This window comes from Saccopteryx leptura, chromosome 1 (assembly GCF_036850995.1).
Source record: "Saccopteryx leptura isolate mSacLep1 chromosome 1, mSacLep1_pri_phased_curated, whole genome shotgun sequence".
Lineage (NCBI taxonomy): Eukaryota > Metazoa > Chordata > Mammalia > Chiroptera > Emballonuridae > Saccopteryx > Saccopteryx leptura.
The window spans coordinates 272,911,874-272,924,728 of NC_089503.1; the positions used below are offsets into that span (position 1 = coordinate 272,911,874).

Below are 12,855 nucleotides of genomic sequence, written 5' to 3' on the forward strand. Positions count from 1 at the left end.
ATTGGCTTGAAGCTCAAGGTCGCTGGCTTGAGCAGGGGCTTACTCACTCTACTGGAGCCCCCCAGCCAAGGCACATATGAGAAAGCAATCAATGAAGAACTAAGGTGCCATAACAAAGAATTGATGCTTCTTATCTCTTTCCCTTCCTGCCTGTCCCTATCAGTCCCTCTCTCTGACTCTCTCTCTGTCTCTGTCAAAAAAATAAATAAGTAAAGTTTTTATTGTGATTTCATTGCATAGTGAATCATTGGCCATGTGCTGGAACTTAATCTCTAGCTCCCCTCCACTTCTCTGGAAGTTGGGCTGATATCACCTGTCTCAGAGCCCTCATGCTCTAATCCTGTGGTTCATCTTTGCAGCCTGACCTGCCACCATTCTGAGGTATGCTCTGAGGGGCCCACCATGAGTAACAAAGATACTTCTACTACTTGGAAATCCCAAATATTTGAGGCTTACTTCCCAGGAACCAGGGACAAAAACCAGTGAAAATCTTTATTGTACATCAGCTAATTGAATCATATGCAAAATAATCCTTTAGAATTACAGTAAAAGGATATTACTTATCTAACTCAGTAGGAGACTGTATCAGATCATTTGGAAATATTTTTAAATGCAAGGTCATTGGTAGGAGGACCTGGGAATCTGTACTTTTAAACTTGTTTTAATGAAAAATTTTATATATACACAAACAAAAACTTGTATAATTAATCCATATGTACCCATCACTCAGCTTCAATAATTTTAAAAAATTTTTATTTATTGATTATAAAGACCGGGTGGGGGGTTGCTGAAGCGAGAAGTATCAACTCATAGTTGCTTCACTTTAGTTGTTTATTGATTGCTTGTCATATGTGCCTTACCGTACAAGCCCAGGGTTTTGAACCATGACCTCAGCATTTCAGGTCAATGCTTTATCCACTGTGCCACCACAGGCCAGGCTTGGCTTCAATAATTTATCAACTCCCGGAAATTTTTTTTTGTTATTAAGTAGGAGGCAGGGAGGCAGAGACAGACTCCCAAATGTGCGCCGACTGGGATCTACCTGGCAAGCCCTGTACAGGGTGATGCTCTGCCCATCTGCTCCATTGCTCAGCATCTGAGCTATTTCAGAAACCTGAGGTGAGGCCAAGGAGCCATCATCAACAATGGCTATGGGAAGGGAGGGGGGAGAAAGAGAGAAAGAGGAGGGAGAGGGTTGGAGAAGCAGATGGTCACTCCTCCTGTGTACCCTGACCGGGAATCGAACCTGGGACTTCCACACACCAGGCCGACACTCTTACCACTGAGCTAATCAGCTAGGGCCAACTCCTGGAAATCTTGTTTCATCTTTGTCTTTACCCAGTTACCCCCATCCTTGATCATTATAAAGCAAATTGTAGGTATCATCATTTTATCTATTAAAATTTCATATCAATCTCCAGGGATAACTCTTTTAGAATATAATCACAAAAACATTATTGAACCTAAAACTGGTTTTCTATGAAATAGTTACTCATAACAAATCAGGAAGTACATCAAGAAAAAAATTAATTTAAAAATAATGATTTTATAGTCTCCCATGCAGCAACCACTGTTTTCTATCCTTACATTACTTTGCTATGTACGTGTATGATCTCTAAATATATCCATTCTAAATAAACAAAATTTTACAGAAGTGAAATTATTCCATTCGTTTTATGACTTGACCTTTTTCACTTAACAGAGTAATACAAATATCTTCAGATATTTCATGTTAACTATCTCACTAAAACATGTTTTAACATATCTTAAAATATTAACACTACTTTTTATGGATTTTCCCCCTTTTTTTATTTAGAAATTAAATTTAATGGGGTGACATTGATCAATAAGAGTACATAGGTTTTGCCTGACCAGGCGGTGGTGCATCAGATAGCCTGCGACCCAGAGGACCCAGATTTGAAACACTGAAGTTGCCAGCTTGAGCACGGGATCATCTGGCTTGAGCGCAAGTTCACCAGCTTGAGCGCAGGGTCGCCGGCTTGAGCGTGGGATCATAGACATGACACCATGGTCACTGGCTTGAGCCCAGGGTCACTGGCTCAGCTGGAGCATTCCCAGGTCAAGGCACATATGAGAAAGCAATCAGTGAACAACTAAGGTGCTGCAATGAAGAGTTGATGCTTCTCATCTCTCTCCCTTTTTATTTCTCACCTCTAAAAAATAAAAAAAAGTACATAGGTTTCAGATGAATGTTTCTATTGCATTTGAACTGTTGATTGCATTATGTGCCCATCACCCAAAGTCAAATCATTTTCCATCACCATATATTTGTCCCTCTTCACAATAATTTATTTTGTGTGTGTGTGTGTATATTTTTTCTGAAGTGAGAAGCAGGGAGGCAGACTCCCACATGCACCCAACTGGGATTTACCCAGCATGCCCACCAGGGGGCCTATCTGGGGCTTTGTTTGGGGTGTTGCTCTGTAACCAGAGCCGCCATCAGCACCTGAGGCAGAGGCTGTAGAGCCATCCTCCGTGCCCGGGCCAACTTGGCTCCAATGGAGCCTTGGCTACAGGAGGGGAAGAGATAGAAAAGAGAGGAGGAAGGGTGGAGAAGCAGATGGGTGCTTCTCCTGTGTTCCCAGACCAGGAATTGAACCTGGGACTTCCACACGCTGGGCTGATGCTCTAGCACTGAGCCAGCCAGCCAGGGCCTACAATAATTTCTTAATATCATAAAATACTTAGTCAATTTTCACACTCCCTTAATTTTTTTTTTTTTTTTTTTGCAGTTTGTTTATATCAGCCTCTGATTCACATATTTAAATGTCTTAGAGTTAAGGTTAAATCTCTTAATCTGTAGGTTTCTAATCCCTCCCTTTTGTAGTTTTTGTTGATGATACTAAGTTGTTTCCTGCAGTTTTATGCAGTCTAATTCTGCTGATCGACTCTCTGTGGTTTTTTGGTTTTTTTTGTATTTTTCTGAAGTGAGAAGCGGTGAGGCTGAGAGACAAACTCTCGCATGCACCCAACCGGGATCCACCCGGCAAGTCCACTAGGGGGTGATGCTCTGCCCCTCTGGGGCGTTGCTCTGTTACAACCAAAGCCATTCTAGCGCCTGATACGGAGGTCATGGAGCCATCCTCAGCACCCGGCCAGCTTTGCTCCAGTGGAGCCTTGGCTGCGGGAGGGGAAGAGAGAGACAGAGAGGAAGGAGAAGGGAAGGGGTGGAGAAGCAGATGGTTGCTTCTCCTGTGTGCCCTGGCCGGGAATCGAACCTGGACTTGCTTATGCTGGGGCCAATGCTCTACTACTGGACCAACCAGCCAGGGCCTCTCCATGGTATTATTTAACATGTTCCTCTGTCTCTTGTATTTTCTGAAAATTAATAGTTAGATTTAGAGCCTTGATGAGATTCAGTTTTTGTTTTTGTTTCTTTTGGTGGCAAGAATACTTATTATTATAGGTGTTCTATTTTTCCCCCTGGAAGTACATAATGTATAATTATCTCCTTTTTTGTATGATATTAACAGCCACAGGTGACTATTATTAACTAAGGAATCTGTGTTTTACATGAAGCTTTTTAGGTAATTATGATGTAGCAGTTAGTCTGGGAATAGTATTTAGCAACCACTAATCTAGTCTAACTCCTTTGAGGGAAATGAGGATTTGGTTGAATGGAAAATGATTTTATCAAGGTAACATAGCATAAGAGTTGCAGAGGTAGGACTCAGACTTAAACTCTGTGTTTTTTCCTCTGTACCTCAGTAGGGAGCCTCCCTGGGCCTCTTCTCAACTTCAGTTACCATTCTACTTGCAACTCCAGCATAAAAAGAACAGAAATCAGGAAGCTGACAACCACTTTGAAAGGTTTCCAGCTCTTGGCCCATTCTGTCCCTCAGTCCTTTCTCTCCCTCTCTGCCTTGTAATGGGTCTACAATGGCAGATGTGTGAGTAGAAAGAGTAAGAGATGGGATCATCAAGAAGGAAAAAAGGATCAGATGGGACAATTCCTTCAGAATTCCCTGTGAAAGCCCACCAACTGAATGTCACTTGATGGGGGAAAATATATTTGAGAAATGAAACAGAGAGAGATTAGGAACAAGGAAAAACTTTTCTCTTGAAAAAGAGAATGCTACATCTATAGTAATTTGTGTTTGAACATGCTTGGTAAGTTCATTTAACAAACATTTCATGGGTGCCTGCTGCTGCAGGCACTGTGCTAGATGCTGGGACTTCAGCACAGATAAAACAACATACCTTCCCTCCAGGTTGTCACAGTTTAAGAAAGACAGTCAGGTCTGAGGCTGGACCTGGGGGACAAGGTCAAAGATTGAAAGTTAAGTATTCCAGAAATTGGACCAGTTTATCATGTGCCTTATTCCTCTCCCATACTTAACTTGTATGTAAACTTTTTGTTAATAAGTAAATATCATTCCCAAACTTTCCAGCCTTATTTCAAGGCCTTGCACTTGCCTATGTTCCTAACCAAATTTCCATAGGCGATTTTCTTTTAGGGCTCTCTCCAAAACATAGTATATTGGAAGAATTCTTTTTTTCAAGCAACATTTTAATCTCTTATTTCAAGTAGTGACACCTGCTACCAAATCATTGCCTTTATAATCAAATCTAGCCCTGCCCGGGTAGCTCAGTTGGTTAGAGTGTCATCCTGATACACCAACATTGCAGGTTCGATCCCCAGTCAGGACACATACAAGAATCAATCAGTGAATATATAGTTAAGTGGAACAACAAATTGATGTTTCTCTCTCTCTGTCCCTTTCTCTATATATATAAAATCAAGGAGGGGAAAAAAATCTAACAATCTGGCTTCATCTTTTCCTTCTGGACCTCCATTAGCTCAAACATTTTCAGCACTTTCTGAATGGGTTTCTCTGAGTTCATTTTTCTCCAGCAAGTGGGGAACCCCACGGCAGGGACATTCTTCATCTTCACTACCCCAGTCTCTTAGGATATAGCTCTATCTACCTACCTGAGTACTTAGAAGAAGCTTCCAGAGGGAGTGGTTCATTAACTGAGGGCTGAGATAGTTGTATAAGGATGGGAGGGACTAACTCAGACTCTTTACAGTGCTGTCAAAATTTGACAAGGCTTCAGAGAGCAGAAGTGATACAAAGACTTAGAACTAGAAATGGCCTTACCCAGCATTTATAGATGAGGAAACTAAAGCCACAGAAGTGGAATAACTTGCTAGTTGGTGGCAGAGACAAGTGTTTGACTTCCAGACAAGTGGGAACCTAAGTCTGTGAGAGTCATGTTCTGGGGTGATTCAGCCTGGAGACATTTCGGGAAAGACAGGTCAGAAATAAAATGATATCTAATGCTGTTCTGCCACCTCATGTCCCATTACCACCACTTCATCTCCTCAAATGAAAGAACAAGAGCATAAATGAAGAACTTTGACCAGGAGGCTTGATTCTAAAACACAGAAATGGATGTGGACTTTTATGAGGTATAATGGAGGGCAGAAAGTATTCCCATTTTATGGACTATGGTATAAATAGTACCCACTAGTTTTGAACAGTGTACATACAACTTGCACAATCATACATGGTAGCCTTGATTATTGATCTACTTTTTCAGGCTGTAAAATATCTAATGAGATAAAAAATTAAGAGCTTTAGGTCCTGGCCAGTTGACTCAGTGGTAGAGCATCAGCCCAGCATGTGGAAGTCCCAGGTTTGATTCCCAGCCAGGGCACACCGGAGAAGAGCCCGTCTGCTTCTCCACCCCTCCCCCTCTCCTTTCTCTCTGTCTCTCTCTTCTCCTCCTGCAGCCAAGGCTCCATTGGAGCAAAAGTTGGTCCAGGCGCTGAGGATGGCTTTATGGCCTCTGCCTCAGGTGCTAGAATGGCTCCGATTGCAGTGGAGCAGTGCCCCAGAGGGGCCGAGCATCGCCCCTTGGTGGGCATGCCAGGTGGATCCCAGTCGGGTACAGGCATGAGTCTGTCTGTGTGTCCCTCCACCCCCACCCCCGGCTTCTCACTTCGGAACTCAGTTGGTTAGAGCATCATCCTGAAATGCCAAGGTTGCAGGTTTGATCCCTGGTCAGGGCACATACAAGAATCAACCAATGAATGCATAAATAAATAGAACAACAAATTGGGGACTCCTGCCTCTCTCCTCCCCTCAAAAATAAGTAAAAGAAAAACATTTTTTTTCTTTCCAAGTGAGAGGAGGGGAGATAGACTTGCTCATGTGCCCTGACCAGGATCCACCCAGCAACTCCCATCTAGGGCCAATGCTCTGGCCATCTGGGGCTGCTCACAACCGAGTTATTTTTAGCACCTGAGGTGGAGGCTCCACAAGCCACCCTCAGTGCCTGGGGCCAGTGTGCTCGAATTATTGAGCCATGGCTGAAGGAAAGGAAGAAGAGAGAGAAAGAGAGAGAGAGAGAGAGAGAGAGAGAGAAGGAGAGGAGGTGGAGGGCTGGAGAAGCAAATGGTCGCCTCTCCTGTGTGTCCTAACTGGGAATTGAACCCGGGATATCCACATACTGGGCTGAGGCTATACCACTGAGCAACTGGCCAGTGGTAAAGACATTCTTAATAATTTTTATTTGTGCCTGACCAGATAGCAGTGCAGTGGATAGAGCATCACCTGGGAGGCTGAGGACCCAGGTTCAAAACCCTGAGGTCACCAGTTTGAGCACGGATTCACCAGCTTGAGTGCAGGTTGCTGGCTTGAGCCCAAAGGTCACTGGCTTAAGCCTAAGCTCACTGGCTTGAGCAAGGGTTCACTAGCTTGGTTGGAGCCCCCCAGTCAAGGCACGGGGATGGGGGCCTCGAGAAAGCAATCAATGAACAACGAAAGTACTGCAACTATGAGTTGATGCTTCTCATCTCTCTCCCTTTCTGTTTCTGTCTCTATCTCTCTCCTTCTCCTCCCCCCACATCGCTTTTGCTAAAAAAAAATAAAAAAATTATTTGTAGAAATTATATAAGATAGTTTAACAGCTTTTGTTCTTCAAATATGTAATTTTGGAGACCAAATCTTCATGGTGAAATAAAATGTTAAGTCTGATTTGTTTTCTTTCAAAGAAGAAATTGAAATTTTTTTTATTGATTGATTGATTTTAGTGAGAGAGTAAGGGAGAGAGAGACAGGAACATCAGTCTGTTCCTATATGCGCCCTGACTGGGGATCAAACCAGCAACCTCTGTGCTTCAGGCTGATGCTGTAATCAACTGACCTATCTGGCCAGGGCTGAAATCCTTTTAATTTATATAGTCTTTAAAACTCTTTCAAAACTCTTTAAAACCTTGGTTATTACATTTTCAAAACTCTCAAACATATAGCTACCTACCATAGCCATGTTTAAAAGGTATTATGTACATTTAAACATCTTAAGACTATTTAAACCTTTTTTATGTTAATGAAAGCAAGGAGGAAGTGAGACATCTTTTTTGGTGAATGCTGAGTGTTTCTGAATTTTTTTTGGTGACTGAATTTGTTTCCATCATGCTATTTGAAAGCACTTTATCACGGTCATCAGTGACCTCCAATGACCAAGTCCAGTACTTTTACCAATTCTTTCTGCAGTCTAACCTCTCTGCAGCATCTGATTCTTCCTTGGTCATTTCTCTATGATGTCTTGATTCTCATTTGCTATGACACACTGCCTAATCCCAGTTCTTCCCCCTCTCTGACAGTGCTTTATACTACCTTGAGACTGTCTGTCTTTATGTCCCTTGAGCCCTGGTATTCAGCCCCTTGAGATGGGCTTTTAACTTGAACTATGGTCAAAAGTTTGGACTGGCTCAGAGCTCTGGAGGCAAGAAGATAGATAAAATAATTAGTCCAGTTCCTTCCTTCCTTCCCTCCCTCCCTCCCTCTCTCCCTCCCTTTTTATTTTTTGACAGAGAGAGGGACAGACAGGAAGGGAGAGAGATGAGAAGCATCAATTCTTTGTTACGGCACTTTAGTTGTTCATTGATTGCTTTCTCATATGTGCCTTAACCCGGGGGGGCTACAGCAGAGTGAGTGACCCCTTGCTTAAGCCAGTGACAATTGGGGGTCATGTCTATGATCTCACGCTCAAGCCAGCAACCTGGTGCTCAAACTGGTAAGCCTGTGCTCAAGCCAGATGCGTGCTCAAGCTGGCAACCTCTGGGTTTCAAACCTGGGTCCTCTGCATCCCAGTACAATGCTCTGTCCATGTACCATCACCTGGTCAAGCTAGTCCAGTTTTCTTTATTTGATTGAATGGGTCTGAATTTTCTGCTGTAAAATTAAATAATGGTTTTCCCTTCAAATATTTCCACAAAATTTTAATTTAAGTTGTTAGAATTTACTGAATTTTCAGGTTTTCTCCTATAAAATTTTTAGAATTTTGGCCTATCTAATAATGAACACAAACAAATAAAACAAATGAACAAGTTCACAAATATTTTATGGTGTACAGCATGATGCATTTTAGCTCATCAAATACATACTTTGCCTGAACAGGCGGTGGCTCAGTGGATAGAGCATAGGACTGGGATGCAGAAGACCCAGGTTCGAGAACCTGAGGTCACCAGCTTGAGTGCGGGCTCATCTTGTGTGAGTAAAAAAAAAAAGCTCACCAGCTTGGACCCAAGGTCGCTGACTTGAGCAAGGGGTTACTCAGTCTGCTGAAGGCCCGCGGTCAAGGCACATATGAGAAAGCAATCAATGAACAACTAAGGTATCACAACGGAAAACTGATGATTGGTGCTTCTCATCTCTCTCCATTCCTGTCTGTCTGTCCCTATCTATCCCTCTTTCTGACTCTTGCTCTGTCTCTGTAAAAAACAACAACAACAACAAAACATACTTCATCACCTGAACTGGTAGGAGGATCAGTGTTCTGACCCATGAGTCTGGCTCTAGAAGTTATCCACCCTTCCAGTCCAATCAGCCTCCAAAATATCAGTGGTCTTACCTCAAACTTTCTTCTCATCCAACTTCTGGACGCTGGAGTTCACACAGAGGAAAGAAACCAGAAGTGAAAGGGGCTTTAAACAACACCCTAAGGAACAGTTGAGGAAGCCTGTGAAAAGGGTGTTGGATAGGGCATGTAAAAGATGTCCTCAAAAATATGTACAAGAGAAATTAGACCTACTCTGAGTACAGAAGGCCTGTCTAGGGTCAGTGGGCAAAAGTTCTGATAGAGCTATTTTAAAATGCAGTGCAGCTTCAACAAGAGGTCATAAGTTTCTGGTTGCTGGAGATATTCAAGAAGTAGAGACTAAATGAACATTTGTCAGAATTAAAACAAAAGTGGCTCATGTACTGAGTTGAGATTTGAACTGCCAAATCTAAATAATATCGTCCTATCCTCCATCCCCTTTTTTTTAGATTTTTATTTATTTATTTTTATTAGAGAGAGTAGAGAGAGAGAGAGGAAAGAGATAGCAAGAACAGGGAGAAGAGCAGGAAACATCAACTCCCATATGTGCCTTAACCAGGCAAGCCTTGGGTTTCAAACTGGTGACCTCAGCATTCCAGGTTGATACTTTATCCACTACGCCACCAGAGGTCAGGCCCTTTCCTTTCTTTAACTGGTGCTTGGGAGTCCTAGCATAAAAAATGAGAATTCAGACACGGGAGCAGAAGTAGAATCTGATAGATAGTAGAACTATAGGTGAGGACACTGGAGTTGGAACAGGAGGAGAGTCAATGAGGGACCCCTTGGAAGAGAAGTGTAAAGCAGATGGCTGATGGAAGGGGAGAGTAAAGCAGGGTAAGGCAGAGAAGGACAATGAGGGAGGAGAAGAAAGGCCTGTGTGAGGCGCAGAGAAGGAAGAGAGTCTAGTGTCTGCAGAAGATGGTAGCAGTTTACCTAGAGAGGAAGGCATAAGCCAGTGGGTCACATTCGTAAGTTCAAATAGGACACTTAAACTTCAACAGAGAAACTTAGCTCTAGGCCAGGGGTCCCCAAACTTTTTACACAGGGGGCCAGTTCACTGTCCTTCAGACCGTTGGAGGACCAGACTATAAAAAAAACTATGAACAAATCCCTATGCACACTGCACATATCTTATTTTAAAGTAAAAAAACAAAACGGGAACAAATACAATATTTAAAATAAAGAACAAGTAAATTTAAATCAACAAACTGACCAGTATTTCAATGGGAACTATGGGTTTGCTTTTGGCTAATGAGATGGTCAATGTGCTCCTCTCAATGACCTCCAATGAAAGAGGTGCTTCTTCCAGAAGTGCAGCGGGGCCGGATAAATGGCCTCAGGGGGCTGCATGCGGCCCACGGGCCGTAGTTTGGGGACCCCTGCTCTAGGCTCTTGTTCGCAGGAAGGAAGAACAAACAGAGGAAAGAAGACCTACCAATGCAGTGAGAGCAATCTGCCAAGTTAAAAAAAAGTTAAAGAGACAAGCTACAACTTCTTGGTAAAGAGTAAAGGCTAATTTACAAAATTTGCAAATGTTTGAAGAAATTCCAGAATTGATTTCTGCTTTTAAGCTACTTTTATACTTTGACTTCTGAAGCATCTTTCCAAATATATCACTTTAGTCACTAAAGGCATTTCTCCCTTTTAGGCTGAGGGCCTCAAGCTATACAAGGACCTGAAGAACTTCCTTAGTGCAGTCAAAGGTGGGTATTATATTATAGCACATGAGAAAATCTAGAGGGTGTTTATGCAACTAGTGGGAGGTCTAGGGGGATAGGGGATAAAAAGCAACCTTAATCAGGGTGTTTAGCGCTTGCCTGCCCCTAAACTCCTGGAATTTTGTGGGCTAACGAAGATTAACTTCTCCTATTCCAGCCTCATCCAGCTTTCCTCACTGATAACCCAGACCTTCTGAGTTTGTCCTTCTGAATTGGACCCACTGATTTGCCTGTTGCCCATATGATTATACCAAACTACTTTTTGGGAAACTTTATGGAGTTCTTTCCTTTCAGTGATGCATGAAAGTTCAAAGAGAGTGTCGGAAACCCTGCAGGAGATCTATAGTAGTGAGTGGGACGGTCATGAGGAACTGAAGTCCATTGTAGGGGTAAGAGTGTTCTGAACTTTACAACTCTTCACAACTCACTCCTGCCCTCATTTAAACATCACCTTAGCTTCTCCATCCAACAAATAGGAAAACAAAGAAACCAATTCACGTTGTTTATTTGTATAGCCTCAGTCACAGGTGGAAGGAAAAAGCTGCAACTATGTATGAAAGTAAAAACAAGTCTTCCCTAGTCATTTGACTCTTCTGCTTTTGACCCTTTAAAACCTACATAGAACCTGATTGGTTGTTTTGAAAACTAACTTTATGCTGTTATTCACTCCCAAACTTCCTTATCCTTCAAGCACTAGAGTCCAAGACTGACCATCTGTTGCTATTCTTAATCCCTATGTCTAATTTCTTGTAGGGCAATTCCTTGGGAAAGGGCTGTTTCTTCATCTGATTCTTCCCAGTGCTCAAACAGGGAAGTCTGTTGCAGGAAGACTTTGGGTATTCCCTGGTATGCAGTTGCTGAGAAGTGGAGTCCTCCTCACCACTTCCCTTTGTCTCTGTCCCACAGAATAATGATCTCCTTTGGGAAGACTATGAAGAGAAATTAGCTGACCAGGCATTGAGGACCATGGAAAACTATGTAGCCCAGTTTGGTGAGATTAAGGTACTCACATGATTTACAGAATCAAGGATGGGTTATAAGTGGCCCATAGAAGTTAGAGATCATATTGGGTTAAACTTTAATATAAATGGAATCAGACCTTTGGTTAGGAATGAAGTTGGTAGGTTAGGAGAATTAAAAGTTGAAGGTTAGACAAGAGGTTAGGGTGGAGGGTTAGCAGCTGATGGGAGTAAAAGCTGTTTATTGTAGAGAAGTGGAAGGAGTCATAACAGTTATCTCTAAATACCTCTAAAAATGAGTTAGGTTAAAGAGAAACTGAACCTGTTCTAAACAGTTCCATAAATCAGAATTAGAATTCATTAAATTCATATTTACTAAGCACCTAGTCTATTGGGCACTGATTTTAGATTAATAAGAAGAAATGAGAGGAAGCCTTAACTTTCTAATAGTTAAAGCTTTCCCAAAATGAAATGAAATGAAATATACTATGAGATAGTAGATTGTCGCAGGCGTTCCCAAACTATGGCCACTGGGCCACATGCAGCCCCCTCAGGCCATTTATCCGACCCCCCGCCGCACTTCCAGAAGGGGCACCTCTTTCATTAGTGGTCAGTGAGAGGAGCACTGTATGTGGCGGCCCTCCAACGGTCTGAGGGACAGTGAACTGGCCCCCTGTGTAAAAAGTTTGAGGACCCCTGGTCTAGTGGATTGTCTATCCTCTGTTAAAATAGAAATCAACTACTTCCTATATTGGATATAGTACGTAAGGTCCATGTATTGCATAAGAAGTTGGACCAGATAATTGCTAAGATCCTTTCAGATTCTGTGATTGAGGGAATGAGACAGGTCAATAACATAGTTTACTTCTGGTATAATTCGTTGTTTGGATGAACTTGAGTAGACTTTCTCTCAGTGCTCATAATATTTTTATTGTGCTTTAGGATTTTCAAAACACTTTATATTCAGCATTTGATCTTTGAAATAATACCAAAAGGCAGGTGAGGCTACTGAGGCTTCAAAAGAGATAGGCTTTTCCCTAGGTCACAAGGCTAATAAAAGGCAAGGTTGGGAGTAAGATCTGATACTTCTGCCTTTCAATTTTATCAGATATTCAAGACTGTTTCTTAGAGGGTATACTAGTTTATAGTGAGTTAATAGGAAATTTAAAAAAAATTTTAAGAGAGACAGAAAGAGAGAGAGGGATTAAAGAGATAGATGAGAAGCTTTGGGGTTTCAAACTGGGGCCCTCAGCATCCCAGGTCAACACCCTATCCACCACCAGTCTGACAGAAATTTTAATATTTAATACAGGCTTCCAACTGCTCTGT

General features: G+C 42.2%; 1 protein-coding gene across 2 annotated transcripts in view; it reads left to right on the forward strand.

Moving 5' to 3' along the window:
* Window positions 1-12,855, forward strand: part of BIN2 (bridging integrator 2) — a 40,530-nt gene that overhangs the window by 10,457 nt on the left and 17,218 nt on the right. For both annotated transcript variants that reach the window (XM_066353928.1, XM_066353934.1), the window contains exons 3-5: window positions 10,498-10,552; window positions 10,862-10,956; window positions 11,474-11,569. In XM_066353928.1, the coding sequence (XP_066210025.1) occupies window positions 10,498-10,552; window positions 10,862-10,956; window positions 11,474-11,569 (246 nt within the window). The remainder of the gene's footprint in view (window positions 1-10,497; window positions 10,553-10,861; window positions 10,957-11,473; window positions 11,570-12,855) is intronic.